The 16,468-nt window shown below is 36.3% G+C and overlaps 4 protein-coding genes across 4 annotated transcripts; 2 read left to right on the plus strand and 2 right to left on the minus strand.

The window, feature by feature from the left end:
* Positions 1-611: 611 nt before the first annotated feature.
* On the plus strand, positions 612-809 carry CBG03284 (the record flags this gene model as incomplete). Its single annotated transcript, XM_002631381.1, has 1 exon — positions 612-809. One exon carries the CDS (start codon positions 612-614, stop codon positions 807-809), a length of 198 nt encoding a protein of 65 aa, XP_002631427.1.
* Positions 810-6,597: 5,788 nt separating this feature from the next.
* CBG03282 lies at positions 6,598-8,044 on the plus strand (the record flags this gene model as incomplete). Its single annotated transcript, XM_002631380.1, has 5 exons — positions 6,598-6,740; positions 7,043-7,168; positions 7,216-7,313; positions 7,366-7,447; positions 7,831-8,044. 5 exons carry the CDS (start codon positions 6,598-6,600, stop codon positions 8,042-8,044), a joined length of 663 nt encoding a protein of 220 aa, XP_002631426.1.
* A 326-nt stretch (positions 8,045-8,370) lies between these two features.
* On the minus strand, positions 8,371-10,634 carry CBG03281 (the record flags this gene model as incomplete). Its single annotated transcript, XM_045242211.1, has 8 exons — positions 8,371-8,655; positions 8,705-9,226; positions 9,279-9,343; positions 9,389-9,622; positions 9,859-9,941; positions 10,262-10,372; positions 10,444-10,519; positions 10,562-10,634. 8 exons carry the CDS (start codon positions 10,632-10,634, stop codon positions 8,371-8,373), a joined length of 1,449 nt encoding a protein of 482 aa, XP_045092077.1.
* Positions 10,635-12,346: 1,712 nt separating this feature from the next.
* CBG03280 lies at positions 12,347-14,017 on the minus strand (the record flags this gene model as incomplete). The annotated part of the gene is made up of 5 exons (XM_002631378.1): positions 12,347-12,470; positions 12,567-12,662; positions 12,706-12,866; positions 12,914-13,096; positions 13,928-14,017. 5 exons carry the CDS (start codon positions 14,015-14,017, stop codon positions 12,347-12,349), a joined length of 654 nt encoding a protein of 217 aa, XP_002631424.1.
* Between the last annotated feature and the right edge of the window lie 2,451 nt (positions 14,018-16,468).

Raw genomic sequence — 16,468 nt, forward strand, 5'->3', positions numbered from 1 at the left:
AATTCTGAAATTCTGAAATTCTGAGATTTTGAAATCTTGAGATTTTGAAATCCTTAGATTCTGAGATTCTGAAACCCAAGATTCTGACAATTTGAAATTTTAAAATCCTGAGATTCTGAAAATTTGAAATTCTGAAATCCTGAGATTCTAAAACTCTTGAATTCTGAAATTTCGAAATTGTGAAATTATGAAACTCTCAAGAGGATTCTCAGAGTCTGAAACGTTGAATGCCTGAGTTTCTGAAATACAGAGATTCTGAAAATTTGAAATTTTAAAATTCTGTGACTTTAACGCCTGTTAAGGAGCTCCCTTTGATGACGCCGCCTACCGTAATGGCGCATCCTCAAAAATTAATTATCTCCAATCCCTATGATATTATACTCATTTTTTTTCGGAAATTTTACGCTGATGTTCATTTTGACCAATCTTTCAATTTTTCCCGGAATACTGTACTTTTTCCCTCTTTTTCATTCTCTCTTTTGGTATATATGAAGCAAGATTTCCACTCCATCGTCTTCTCAGAGGCAGAGGAGGTGAAAGAAAGAGGAGGTATCCCCAGCGAGCGGTGACCTCTCCTTTTACTCTCTATTTATTGAATTTTCGGCGGCCCAATGGCTGCTAATTGCAAGAAAAGGCTTCGGTCTGAAGTTGTGGATACTATGGAGCCCCCGAAATTTGTCGCCTACGATGACTACTTGGCTCTTTTCAACCATGTCGTCCGCCTGACCGATATGGTGAACCACTTGAGAGGTGGAATTATTGAAAGTGGAGTTCCGAAACTCAGCCTGCAGATTGCAAATACCTGTTAAGGAAATCATTCACAGGTGATTCGCGAACAATCCGTTACGGATTCTCCGTCATTCGCACGCGGATGAAATATGACTCGTATACGGACCGTACGCGAATCCGTAACGGATCCGTTTGCAACTTTTTTCTTGAAAACCCCCGCCGTTCCTATTTCAGTTTCTATTATTTTTTGCTGAGTTTTCATGATAGTTGTATACATTGTATTCAACAATTTATTAGGACAACATGTAAAAGAAAGAAAAAACATCAGAAGTACAACATTAAGTTCGAAAATTTATCAAAATCCTGCTTTTTTGGGTTGTTGAACGACCATCCAAAACGAAAAGAGACCTGCAAAAAATTTGGGAATCTTTCAGCACATGTAGCATACTGATCACCTATTACTTATACCCTTTTTTGCTTTTGGGTTCCAATGTTTTTCTCGTTTTTAACGTTGGAATCGGCTTGCTCTATAGATGTCCATTGCTGAAAAGTGGAAAAGTCATTGTTTCGAAAATTAGCGTATTTTATACTTACATTCGTCAAGCATCTTTCCTGGAGCAAACGCGAGCTTCGAATCAATCATTTTCGGTCATTTTGCTCACGAAAAGGTTAAGTGATACCTATAACAAAACCTGTGTTTCGAAGAATAAATTTGTGTTACAAACCTTTTTTCCTTGTAGAATCGTCTTTCGAAAAAAAATCATTGTCAAAAATCAACATATTTGCCAGGAAAAGTGAGAGAAAACGGCAAAAATAGGTTTAAAATGCAAATAAATGATGCAAAAATATGATGGAAGAGGTAAGAGAAAGCTAGTCTCTCACAACTCGGCCATCCGGAACGGATCCGTTCGCGAATGGGCATGGGAGCTATCTCTCGACCTCCAGCTGCATCCGTATCCGGTCCGTTCGCGAACTCCGTATCCTGTCCGATTGCGAATGTTGCAAAAACGGATCCGTTCGCGAACTCAGATTCGCGAAACTGCCCGTATTTTACCTGTGTTCAAAATCTAGGATCCACTTAGGAAGGGAAGGAAGATTCCAAAGGATTTTCAAAGAATTCAAAAGACAATTCCCAATCTTTAATAAAAATTGGCTACGCGTCACTTCTAAACGGGTCTTCTAAACGGTGACGCGAAGCCGGAAAACTGGGAAGAGAATCTAAATGTTAGCCAGGTATACCGTAAAACCTGTAATATAACGCCATGGCGTTCTATTTTTCAAAGGGGTATTTTGGGTTGATGCGAGGTAACAAAAACTGATTTTTTGCTTATTTAAAAGGCTTATTTAAAAAAAAGGAAAACATGGTGCGAAATTAGTAGATTCCACTACTACTGTGTTAATCGAGCATAAAAGCTTTGTTTTGCTACCTGTAAACGTCCTTTAAGGGTGACGCTGTAATAGAGGGGGTCTTCTAATACATGTGGCGTTATTTTACAGTTTTTACGGTATTTCTATTATGTTGTTCGGAAAGTCCTTTCCATTTTTAGCGCCAGTTTCGTTCGATATAAAAAAAGTCAAAACGATGTCAGATAAATTGAAGATAGTGACCATTGTTATCAGTGACTATCTGCCAACGTCCCACCAAATTGTGGATACCTTCCTTCCAGAACTCCGGTCACAGCGCATTGAAAATCAGGTCAACCCATTTTTGATATCATGCTTTGAAGTGAATTTTTTTCAATCAAGATGTCGGTAAAAATGGCTGGATAGGGGGTAGTCAGACAGTACAAGGTTTGGACTATACTTTAGATAAGACAGAACCGTTTAGCCGTATCCAGTGAGGTATCGGTCATAAAAGTGACACCATTATCTGGCAGCTCCCAATACTCCACTCCTTGGTAGCCGAAAACATCCCATTTTTAACGTTAATTTCACGTTTCGAGACGTCTTGTGGTTGAGTGCCTTTGTCAACCCGCTTGGATTGTTGTTTATATTAATCATACATTACCCATTTATCGCCACTAGTAATGATTTAACTTCAACATTCATGTGTGCAACGCAGGATGAGAAGATTCAAACAGGTGCCCACACATGAAACAAAGTTGCTTTGAGCGAAAAGGTGGGATCCATATCTTCCCACTTTTTTTTTACTTTGTCGAGAGTTCCCAATTTATGGTTTTTTGACGAAAGGCTTGCCACTGATGTACTTTATATATCCTGCACAGTTTGAGACGGGTCCCTTTCAATCCTGGTTTTTAATGCGTCCAAATCTGAGCCCGTATGCTTTTTTGGAGGGGGATTTTCGTCCAACGAGAATTTTCATTTTTCAAATTGATGAATCCAGGTTGTGAAGTTTGTTCGAAAGGGTGCATCTTCGTTGTTAACCTCCACAAATTGGTGATTGATTTCAGTTGATCTGAGGTCAGATAGAAATACAAATAAAATGGTAGTCCAAAAATGGAAATTATTAGAGGCGAAAACGGTGGGCATATCTCACTGCACGAAAAGAGGAGAATGATCTCCGCTGGGGTGCAGACACTATTAGACCTCACCAGCATACTGATAAAACGATAACTTCCTCGCTTTTACCCCCTTCAAGAAAACGAAGTTTGAAAACAACATATAAGAAGGAGCGATTTTCAAAATTTTCAATTTTCATCCCAAATCACTTCGATTTCCAAAAATTCTGCGAAGTTTCAGTAATTTCGCATTTTCTTTGCTGAGCGAAAAAAATGTTCAAATTTACATCAAAAACGATAAAGCCTTTTCGAGTAGTATTTCCTGTACTTGCAATAGAATTTTTTCGATACACAAATATATATTTATTCGGTGATAAAAAAGAACACTTGATGCACAGAAATTGAAGGCTTCGAATTCTGGGAATTTGGAAATTTTACGTGATTCACAGAAATTGAACGTTGCAATTTCTGGGATTTTTCACAGAACTCGAACGGTTCGAGTTCTGGGATTTTGGAAATTCACGTGATTCACAGAACTCGAAGCTTTCAATTTCTGGGATTCTGGAAAAGCATGGGGGGGGGGGTAGGGATTCAAGAAGGGTCGTGATAAAGCAAAATGAATATTAGGAAACTATCGTTGGACTTGTTGTTTTCCATAAAACGGATCCTTCGAGCTTGAAGATAATTTTTCGATGTGAGCTCTCTGTTGGCTGAAAAACTAGATGAAAATTCTGAGTCGCATTGGAAGGGTTGAAGTAAAAATATAAATACAAAGCTTAAAACTTACCTTTGTCACAGTACTTTTAAATGAAATTGATCGAGATAGTGGAAATTCTGTTTTCTTCGACGGTAAATCATTAAAAATCAGTGTTGCCAGTTTTTCAAAACACCAAGTGGAATCTTTTATAGCTTTTGAACAACATTTTTCCACCATCTCAACCAATTTCATCCTAAAGTACTGTATGTGAAAATAGTAAGTTTCGAATAAAAATGTTTTTTTACTTCAACCCTTCAAATACGATTCAGAATTTTCAACTAGTTTTTCAGCCAACATAGAGCTCCCATGGAAAACAATTATCTTTGAGCTCGAAGGATCCGTTTTATGGAAAACAACAAGTCCAAGGATAATTTGCTAATATTCATTTTGCTTTATCACGACCCTTCTTGAATCCCTACCCCCCCCCCCCCATGCTTTTCCAGAATCCCAGAAATTGAAAGCTTCGAGTTCTGTGAATCACGTGAATTTCCAAAATCCCAGAACTCGAACCGTTCGAGTTCTGTGAAAAATCCCAGAAATTGCAACGTTCAATTTCTGTGAATCACGTAAAATTTCCAAATTCCCAGGATTCGAAGCCTTCAATTTCTGTGCATCACGTAACTTTTCGCAAAATTGAAAATCAACAGAAATAATGTAATTAAAACCATATTTTTCATGATTGCGTTGAAATGAAGTATTTCTGGACAAAAACACATCGATTATGACATTTATCAGTAGTTTAGTATTTTGTGTGACGAATTACAGAAATTTGGATCATTTTTGTTTATTCCTTCGAGAATTAAAAATTTTGAAAATCGCTACTTCTTATATCAAAAGTGGAAAGGACTTTCCGAACAACCTAATATTTTCTGAATTAAAAGTTAATTATTTTCCGATTTCAGGCAGCGACACGTCAACACACTTCTCGACACCTTTCTCCACATCCAAGTCAACACAAAAAAGGATCTTCGATAACATCAAAATTTAATGTTCTAACTTTCGCTCGTTTTCTTGTAATTTTTTTAATGTTTTTTTCCGTGATGAATTTTACTTGTAATAAATTATTGTTGATACCAAGTGCAGTGTTGCTTTGAAAAATAATCAATAGTGCGAACCGAACCCGGCCCCTTCTGTAATGAGGTCAGAATTTGGTCGGAAGTTTTTCGGAGCTTGGTCGGCTTTAGTAGCGGTCTTGTCCATAATACGACCAAGCAGCGCCCAGAAGCCGACTAAGATCCAACCAGAAGTTGCTGGCGACATCCGAGATGCTAATACTGACCCCCATAGGGGGTGGCCCGAGACTACAAACTACAAACTATGTTAATACTACCCCCCCCCCCCCCCCCCTTAAACTCTCTCCTGAGATTCAGAAATCCAGAGATTCTGAATTCCTGAGATCCTGACAATTTGTAATTCGGAAATTCTGAAATTTTGAAAATCTGAAAATCTGAAATTCCGAAATTCGGAAATTCTGAAATACGAGATTCTGGCATTTTGAAATTTTAAAATCATGAGATTCCGGAAGTTTTAAATTCTGAGGTCCTGAGATTCAGAAATTCAGAAATTCAGATATTCAGATATTCAGATATTCCCAAATTCACAAATTCTGCATTTTTGAAATTCTGAAATTTTAAAATTCCGAGATTATAAGATTCTAAAGTTGTTTAAATGTTCAAAAAAAATTGAAAGAAAAACTGAAATTCGATAATTCAAAAAAAAATCCGAAAATCCGAAAAAAAAATCCAGAATGTTAAAAAATAAATTTCAGAATGTATGAACCTGTCCTACGTTTATTTGCTGCTCATTGTTATTTTTTGTGGAATTTTCCACTGAACGTCAAAACTGTGTCAACTGGTAAAACGTTTGTGGTATTATGATAAATAAGTTGGCAACTTTTTTACATCTTTGACAGGAACCGAGATAAAATGGTTTAATCAAAGATTCAAAAAAATGAAATAACTATAAATATGAAATAACTATAATAATATAACTTTCTATCAGTGAAAAGGTACTTATGGAAATCAATCATCTGAAGTGATTTAGATGATGTTTAGAAGATTTAGATTACTTAAAACTTCAGGCTTTTACGGAGACTATTACTAATTCACACATTTTTTCAATGTTTCAACCTTTTCTGTCATTTCTTTTATCAGAAATCTTCCATCCAAAATCGACCCCATTTCATAAAAATATGATCTACTCCTGATCATCAGTTACATTTTTTCCAATTCTATTTCAATCCTTCCATGTATAATCTATGACGTTTTATCCACCGCATTTTTGTCAGCTGATTCATTCCTTCTCATTTTTCATATATTATCTTTCTTGTCTCTCAACTTTTTGTTATTTTCTATTAATTTCTTTACCGATTTCTGGTCCACTCTTCTCCTATTATACTCTTCTTTTTCAAACTTCAAAACCAGTAATTCGACTAATTCCTCTTATTCTCTTCTTCTGTTTTTTTTCTTCGTAAATTCAGTAGTGGAGACACAATTCAGAAGACGTGATTGTTTTTTTTTCAAAGAAATTCGGTTCCACCCGTCCACTTCAAATCTAATCGTTTTATAAACTTCGTAACGCATGACCTCTGATTTTCCTCTGATATAAAAAGAAAAGAACACCAACTTCTTTTAGACGATTGGTATCACAGAAATGACGATAATAAGAACTTTATTCGTTTATTATTCTTTCCTATTTATTCTGGTATTATGTTCTTCGAAAGACACTGAAGTAAATAATGGAGAGAAAGTGAATATTGTTGCATTCGGTGAAGGACGATGCTCGGATACTTCATTGTGAGTTTATTAGTTTGAGTAATACTTGTAAACCGTTCTCTAACATAGATTTTTGAAGAATGAATATTTTTGAACCAATTTGGAAAACGCACCTTGTCTATGAACAAAGTTACAAGCCGTAAAGTGGCCGGGATGGGCCACCAAGACCGGGACTTTATTCATAGACAAGATACAGTTCTCCAATCAGTATAATTTTGTAGTACTAATCGTGTTCTATCATATCTAATTTAGTCGGTCTAACTTAGTTTGAACGGAAATTTCAGAAAGTTACTGAATCGTCTAGAAATCTTTTTTTTTCTCAGTTGGATGAAATGGCATTGGCTTCCAATGTGGAGAATGTTGGGTTCAACAGGAAGAATAAACTTCGAATACCATCCATACGGAATTAAGACAACTTGTGTTGATTCGGATTCTGGAGATGATGTTGTGTTAGTCTTCAGAAAATGAGATCTGAATTTCATGAAAGTAGTTTCAGTTGTGAATGCCATCATGGAGCACGAGAATGCCTTCTCAATCAGCTTCAGGCTTGTGTCATAGAAGCACTTCCCAATTTCGAAGAGTATATGGAAGTTGGTAAGTTTTTGAAAGATGTTTAAAAATTTTACAAACATTCACTATTTTTCAGTTACATGCATTCAAGGAAAACAGAATATAAGCATGGCTGCGGAAGCGTGCTTCAATGAACCATCAAAATTAGAAAGGGCAAAGTGTGTTATTATCTCGTACAAGAAAGTTGGAGATGTGGAAGATAAACTCCAGTGGCCGTGGCCGGAGATTCAAAGCGACAACTAACGTAACCCAAAAATATGTTAATTTTCTGGATTTATTATCTCGATTTTCGTGCGTTTTCAGCAAGTTCTTTTCACTATCAAAATGTTTTACTTTCCGACATTTTTCGGGAGAAAACAACAAAAATTCGACGAAAAACTGTAAACAAGGAGAAAATAATCCTGAAAATAAAACTATTTTTGGTTACGGTAGTTGTCGCTGTGGGACCTCCGGCCACGGCGGGTTTATCTTCCGTAGCTCCGATTTTTTGAACCAAAATAATAACTGAAACTTTCTATTCCAAAAAAAAAAACGATTCCAGAATGATGAGCTGTGCTGACAGTCGACACGGAAGAAAACTATTCAGTGACCATGAAAACTTTGTGGCCCAAATGGCTCCAGAAATGGATTGGGCTCCATGGATTTTAATCAATGGCAAACGTTATAAGGAAGCTGAAGAAGATTTATGGCAGTTTCTATGTGACCGCTTCATTGATCCGCGTCCGATTCATTGTCCAAAGAAGATCATTTACTAGATAACCCACTTTGTATAGATCTGTAAATAAATTTCACGAAATTGACCTATAATTGAAATCTCTTTATTCTACACGAAAAATGATTATGTGCTATCGTTCTACGTCAAACAAGTACAAATGGCACAAGAAAAATGAAGAGGGCGGAACTAATTTCATGCGAACAGGACCGAAAATGCAATCGTTGTCTACAGTATGCTCTATAAAGGCACCGCGGAGGAAAAAGGAGGGTCGAAGGTGTAAACAAAAAAGGGGAATGTGAACATCAAGGGGATAAATAGGCACCTAATAAGTTTGACTCAATAAAAACATGTTATTAGTGATGATATCTACTTGAGTTGAGCGAGCATTGCCGATGGGTGCTCCAGGTAGAACTTCCAGCGGTTGCCGAAGCGGGCCATGGTTGCTCCGTCCACGACACGATGGTCTGCACACCATGAAACCTTGATCACATTAGCAGCGATAACCTGGAATAAATAAATTTCAAGAAAACAATTGATATTCAACTGTACATTATCATGTTTATCAAATCTTGGAAGTCTTTCGATTGCTCCAATGGCTCCAATGGCAACTTGTGGAGGGAAGATCACCGGAGATGCGTATGTTCCACCAATCTTCAACTTTCGTATTTTTCGTACCTTTAGTAACTTTTTTAGAACTTACAGCTCCAATATTACTCAAAGTAAATGTTCCTCCGACCAAATCTTCTCTTCCGATTTGTTGTCTCTTTCCAGCTTCCATCAGTCGTGTGATTTCTTGGGCGATTTCGAAAATGCTGCGCTGCTCACAGTTTTTGATGTTTGGAACAACAAGACCTCCTGGAGTGTCCATAGCCAAGCAAATATTGTGTGAGGCCTTAAGAATTAATTTTTGGGTATTCACCATAATTGATGTGCTAACCTTATGGATTATATTCTCCAATTTATCATCGGTCGTTGCGTTGAGTCCTGGGAACTCAAACAAAGCCAAGGACGCTGCTTTGATGAAGAATGGCATGTAGCTCAGTTTCACATGACGCTCTTTGGCGAAATCTTTCAACTCTCCGCGAAGTTTCACAAGAGCATCAACATTAATCTCATCGTTATATCCAAAGTGAGGAATCTTCAACGCTTCGGTCATCGTTTTGATCATAGCGCGAGTGTATCCACGGATTGGAACAGCCACATCTTCCTTAAGCGCTTCATACTAAAAAATAATCAGCAGTTAGAAACTTGTTTTCTGCATAGCAGCATCATACCGATTTAGCCGCTGGAAGTGGAGCTTGATGGGTGGTACGAATGTTAGTTGATCCAGATGAATGATCTGAAAAAAATTTATGATTGTTTCTGATATTAGTTGAACGATTACCAGCAGGAACTTGTCCGAGGAATTTAAGAACATCTTCCTTCAACACTCTTCCTTCCTTTCCACTGCCCCGGACACTTGACAACTTGACTTTGTTCTCCATAGCAAGTCTACGAACTGCGGGAGTGGCAAGAACCTTTCCATCGGATGCAGATGACTCGGAAGCCGAGGTGGCTGATTCCTTAGAAGCTTGTGGAGTTGATGTAACGGCTCCTTTTTTCTCTTCTTTCTTTGGCTCTAAAAAACGAGTAAAGAGACGAAAATTTCAATTAGACTAAGAGCAAGTAGCGACTCCCATGGGAAATCTATGGGTGTGTATCTTTTTTTTTCCATCAGAAAGATCAAGATGGCATTTACAAAATAGGATTTGAAATAGAATGGTAAATTATATCAGATTTAAAGACCGGAACATCACGTATTTTTCAGGTTGCTTGAACAATACAAACTTTTTTCAAAGAAGGACAGAAACTCACTCTCATCTTCCTCTACGTTTCCCTCTACTTCGACATCAATCAGAGCTTGTCCGACGCGAGCCATTCCATCGACATCGTGGTATCTGAAGAATGTTTTTATAGGATTTTTCATTTGTTTAGATGCAATTTTTGTAATTTTTTGATAAAAACTTTGCAAGAAAAACTATTATATTTTATTGTTCCAACACTATCTCGGCTAGCTTTTTGTCTCCCTCTCCCTCTCTCGCTTCTTGTGATCAGTGATCTTATCTTTGTCAATCATCATGATCAGAGAGAAGAGACGGAGACAGACTTGTGCAAACCGAAGCGCCACGTGCGTTGCTACTTTTGACACTAGGAAGACATTTGAAAGGTACAAAATACCAAAGATCAAAACAAACGAAATTTCTGGGATACAACTTACAGTTTTCTGACGATTCCATCGTATCTGCTGGAAATGGTGACAGCAGCCTTGTCACTTTGAACTTCACAGACTTTGTCGAACTGCGAAATAGTGTCTCCTTCCTTGACATACCTGGAAAAATCGGAAAGTTTAGAGAATAGTACACTTTGGAGTGTCTACAGGGATTACTGTAGGAAACGAACCATTCTTTAACTTGGACTTCAGCAATTCCTTCTCCAATATCTGACAACTTGAACTGCACGACTGGCAAGAACGCAGCTGGAAATTCATTTTTAATTCTTAAAATGCTTCAAGTCAAACCTTTAGCCGTATGAAAATGTCTACTAAACTTTGCAATTCTTGAAGAGGTGCCAAGGAGTCGTGCAGCCATCATTTTCGTCGGGTTTTGTTACCAGTTGATTATTCTGGAATCGTTCTATTGTAAGAGAGAAAAGAGTACAAAAGAGATCATCAGCTAAAAAGAATAAATTTAAATCGTGGAAGTCGAAAAATAGGAAAAAATGGCATCGCGTCATCCGTTTGTTGTTGACACAGATGCAGAAAGCTTGGCGCTTTTCTCGTGCATAAGCGGGTGTTTAAATTTAGTTTACACTCTAAACAGCCTCCACTTTTCACTCTGCTAGTCAAAGCCAACATCAGTTGAATGTTTCTCAATATTCGACATTCATGTTGACTGAACCAAAAAAAAAGTTTAGAAATCGCAAAACCAAGGACAAGTTTTCAGCTAAAAGTTGAAAAATTGACAAAGAAACTCTTCAGCAAATTTTTTTTCTGAAAAAAAGAATTTCAAAGAAGGAGAACATGATTTGGCTACCCTGAATAGCTCCACAGCCCTCATCAATTCAACAGAATAGACCCATTTCGAAAGATTTATTGTTTTTCACGAGTTACATCAGAGACTAAACTTTCAAGGGAAGGTTTTTCAGACAACGGTTGAGAATTTGCTCAAAATTTGTACAAAGGTACTTTCGAACATTCTGAATCCGAATCCAAAAAAAATTTTAGCCCGTTCTCAAAAGGAGCCGAAATATGGCCTCTGAAAGTGCTTTTAGTACTAAATTTTGGCCAAAAACATGCATTTTTCGAGGTTAAAAATTAGTTTTTCAGGATTTGCTTGAGTGCGAAACTCATTTTTGGACATTTTTCTATCTTCTAAAGTAACTTTTGAACATTTTCAAAAAAAAAATTTTTTTGAAAAATTTTGAAAAAAAATCACCCCCCACACTTTGAAAATGATTTTTTGAAAATTTTTTGAAAAGTGCGAAAAAACGTTCCAATTATTCAGAAACGATAAAAATATCATTCTGACAAATTTTTTCAGCCCAATGTTGTCTTTGGGCTCAAAAAATCTCCGAAATCTGGTTGTTGTTAGAACTTTGACAGTTCCTAATTTCTGAAATATCGCTTGAACTTAACTGAAACCTATAGAAATAGGTTCGAATCTAGTATGTGATCGATTTGACAGTACTCCACCTCAAAAAGAGCAAAATTGAGGAACTTTCAGAGACTGAAATTTTCGTTTTTAACGATACAAGGATGTAAGAACCGGTCGAAAAGACCATTATCTACTTTTTCCTCAAACTCTCATGAAATCTTTTTTCTCTTTGAAAACTTTTGAAAGTAATCAAAAAGTGTCATATAGTGCCTAGGGGGGGCAAACTTGGAATCAAAAATTAGTTTCAAAAAATGCAAAAAAGTCTTACCACAGTGGGGGTCGAACCAGTATAGTCAACCCTAATGAGTCACCCTCTTACCACAACACCACACAACCGGTACCGATATTCGGTACCGATATTTTCCTCTCACGCGGAATTGGTAGAGGAGGGAAGGGGAAGCAGAAATCCCCAGCGCATCGAAATCGGCCCAAATTTTCAGACAAAGATTTTCGGCCTGGGAGTGAGAACGGGCTAAAATTTTTTTTGTCATCGTATAGAGCATGTCTTAAACTATAAGTATGTTAATTTTGAGCAAATTCTCAACCGTTGTCTAAAAAACCTTCCCTTGTTAGAGATCAAAAACGTAACGCCCAAATATTTGGAAACTTTTCAGAAAAAAAAAAAACATACAAAGAGATATAAAGAATGACTACATCAAGATGCATTTTTTATTCGTAGAAAGAGCATTAGAATCGGCTGCATTCGGTTCGCCCCAAGCTTCAGTGGAAGATGGTGGAGATGCTGTTGATGAAGCTACAGACGAAGACTGTTTTCTGAAACGCTGAAAATGTTTTGAATTGAATTATTCTCAGTTTTGAATTCAGATTTTAATTGAGAGTTAGTGGTTAAAAAACAAAATTATTATTCACCTTTCATTTGCGTTCACATCTTTCTTTTGTCTCGTAAGCTTCTCAATCAAATACGCAAATGGATGCATCACATTGAACTCTTTCTCTGCGGATACTCTGAAATTTTAAGAAGTTCCAACTTTTTTCGTTGAATACCAACCTATACAATCGTTTGTGTTTCTTCCTCATCTCTCCCTCAACTAAAGATTTTTCCATCTGACTATTCTCCACAATGTCCATTTTGTTTTCAATGAAAACCAATGGAATTCGTTCTGTTGTCTTCTGAATCTCATTATACAATTCGAGAGTGTACTCGAAACTCTGGAACCAACGAATAAATTAAAATAGGTTGTCAAACCTATACTTACATAGACATCGGTAGTAGAAAATACTAGAGCAATTGCATCATTTTCTTGGGACATTCCTTCTTCCCATTTCTGAGTGACAGTTGCTTCAATCAATACTTTCTCTTCATCTACTGTTAAAGTTGTCCAAATGCTTTCATCGTCTCCTTCTGTGCAAAACGATCTGAGCAGGGTTTTCTTTCCAACCTAAATAAAAATTAAAAATTTGCACTTATTTATAAAACGGAGATACCGTAAAACTTGTATCAGAAAGGCCCCTCTAAAAGAAGGGCCATCCGAGAAGGGCTTGGAAAAATAGTAGGACCCCTTTTGAAGAAATTGAAAGACCGGTTTGTCTACTAACTAGTAAAACATTCTATGAACATCAGGTTTGTTTTTGTGTGTAAAGATCCAAATTAACTTTGAAAGAAGATAATCAAAAATCGAGTAGTTTTTTTAATGGGTGAATTGAACTGAAAAATTGCTTCTGAAAAACAAGGCAGTCGAGCAGTTCCTGTTTCAGATTGGTTTCTTTTGGAAAATCTATCCTAATTTAGTGTGATCTTTGATAATGAAAAGTTACCGTACAATCTGTTATAGAAGGGCCGGACTTTCAATTGTTCCATGGCACCTCGGAGGGCCTTTTTATTACAGTTCTATTATCACAGTTCTATTATCTATTCTATTATTTCTATTCTATTTTTCCGGTTATTCTTTCAAAAAAAGTTTCATCATAAAATGCAACAAATTCTCGTTAAAAATTTAAGAAAATCTATCAATTTCACCAAAATTGTCCAATTTTGACCAAAAAAGTGTTTTTAAACAAACTTCAGTGATATCGTGGAATTTCAGAAATATTTTAACTGAAAACGTACGGAAATTTTTAATTTTAAACCACACATTTTTAAGGGGGAACCTTCTATTACAGGGGTTTATATTTTTCCAAGCCCCTCTCGGAGGGCTCTTCTATCAAAGGGGCCCTTCTATTAAAGAAGTATTTTTAATACATGTTTTACGGTAAAAAAATCAAGAACCCACCGACTTTCCTCCCAGTATCACAAACTTGAACACTCGATCAAATGAGTTTCGATCAGGAGCCATTCCTCTGAAAAATATAAGTTCATCCATTTTTCAAGATGAACTGATTTGAATTAAAAGTGTAATCACTTTCAGAAGGAGAAACTATAGAGGAATAAGAAAAAAACGGATGTGGAGGATTGGAAGAAACGAATCGGAAGTCAACTTGCTATGACATGAAATTGCAAAAACCAGAAGCGAATGAAGATGTGGTACATATGTGAAATAGGAAATGTGTAATGTACAACTTCCCGACACACAAGTACTTTATTTTTCATATTTGCTTTTTTTTGGTACGTCTTCTTTTTTTCATGACCTATACAAAACACAGCAATAAAAAGTAGAAGAAGTGATAGTGGCCGTTTTATGGTTTAGAGGTCATTTTTCATTAAGAACCTGGCCTCAGTTGTTGAACTGATAAGTAGCTGTCAGACTAAATGATAAGTTACTGGTCAGGAACAAAGAGATTCAATTTCGACGTCACGATTCGAAATTCTCGCTCAGTTGAACTTCAAAGTTTGACAACTTGATTTGATTGTATCAATGGCCAAATACTGTAATTGGTCGAACACATTCAAAGCACACTGTTTTCAAAAAACGATAAAAGAGATGAAGAGAATATTTGGATGAGAAGGAAAAAAGAGGTAACAGGGTGAAATTTCGTTTCGTCTCGTCGGATATGAATGACAATGAAACGGCGGTTATCTATCAAAAACGCGGACAGAATTCGGTATTTCGGAAGAGAAAAAAGTGTGTGACATCTGGAGTTTTAGAGAAAAAAGGAAAAAAAAAGACAGGAGAAAGGAAAAAATGGATTCAGTTCTGGACATCTACAGATGGTTTATGTGTTGTAGTGATTGATATATAGAGAAGAACGTTATTTCCATACTTGAAAAATCAGTCCGGAATTTTTGGGTCCGGCCCGGCTTTTTCATATTTGAGATTTTTTTTCTGAAAAAAGTTTTTAAATGACACTCCCTTCCCGGCGGCCTTTTTTCCTGAAAGAAAGTTTTCTTGTTTTTTTAATTGATCCGGAAATTTTTTTGAAAAGACAGGAGTAAAAATTACTGAAAACCCGGACCGAACAGGGGCGGGCCTTAAAAATTCTGTATGGTTACCGTGAAACCCGTTATAGAACGGCCCCCAAAGAGTCAAGTTTGAGCTCAATTATCGAACGGATTTTGAACTATATCACAAGGTGAATTGTTACAAACTTTGGATTCAAAATTTTATAGGATAATCCTTTGTTGTTTATAATTTAGAACAAACAATTTATACTTTAGAGGAGTACTGGTGACAATAACCCGGATAATGTGCGTCACAAAGGATCTGTTTGGCCAGTAATACCGTAAAATCTGTAATATAAGGGCCCCCATACAGTCAACTTTAACGAATATATCTCATTTAATGTGAAAGTTATCAAAAATTGGTCACCTGTCAAAATGCCTATCATATTATCACCAATGTTTTAATAGTTTATCACTTGTTGATATCTCTTACAGTTACCGAGAAAAAATGGCTCAAAGTCGAAAGATAGGGAGCCCTTACAGGTTTTACTGCATTTCAGGGTTTTTCCAATCCAATATCGAAAACTTAAGGCCAAAGACAATTCTAGAAACGCCTGTGAAAAAACCGAAGAAATATAGAAACGCCTGTGGAAAAACCAAAGACAGGTGAAAATGTTCAATCTTGTTCTAGAAAATATTCAATAAAAAATGTGACCTACAAATCAGGTTTTTTCCTTAAAAGCTGAAAATGACATCACTTACGTTCCTTCTGATTAAAAAAACAGTTTGAATAGTTTCCCAATCACGATTCGTCATCTTTATATTAATAGTAAGCAAATATTATTGCTCGTTTCAAAATAACTTTACTTTCTTTTTAAAAATCATCATTCAAGTCAAAAATAGTAATATTTTAATTCGTTCTGACTCATTTTTAAGATAAAACATCACCGAGTTGAAAACAAAAAACTCAAAAAAGTTGTACATTTTTCATCTGTTCAATATTTCGAAACAAAGGTCAGCGAGACAAAAAAAAAATAAGAATGAGAAAGTCGCCCACCTTACATCCGCCTTTTTCCTGTCTCCAAAAAAATAGCGAAAGATTTCAGGTAAGCAAAAAAAAAAAGCGAAAAAACGTTTTTTTTCCACAAAAAGTCGAAAAACCTTCCTCTCTGCTTCTTCAGATCCTTGAGACACCGGATGTGAACTCTGAGATTCTGTATTCTTCCTTTAGGTTTTCTTCTCTCACTCACTTCAAAAAACAAATTTGAATCTTCTAATTTTATAATACAATAAATTGTGGTTCAATAGGACTAGAAATGTATTGTTGAATTCAAGAAAATAGTACACAAACTGGGCAAGAAGACAGAAACATGGATTTTTGAAAAGAAAATCGAAATTCGATGAAGAATTTTGTCAACACGTCGTCCAGAATGAATAGGACATAAATTGGATGAGAGGGAATTTCAAAAAAGACAGACAAAATAAGAGAAAGAGA

The sequence above is a fragment of the Caenorhabditis briggsae genome (assembly GCF_000004555.2).
Source record: "Caenorhabditis briggsae complete genome, chrII, whole genome shotgun sequence".
In the NCBI taxonomy this organism is placed as follows: domain Eukaryota; kingdom Metazoa; phylum Nematoda; class Chromadorea; order Rhabditida; family Rhabditidae; genus Caenorhabditis; species Caenorhabditis briggsae.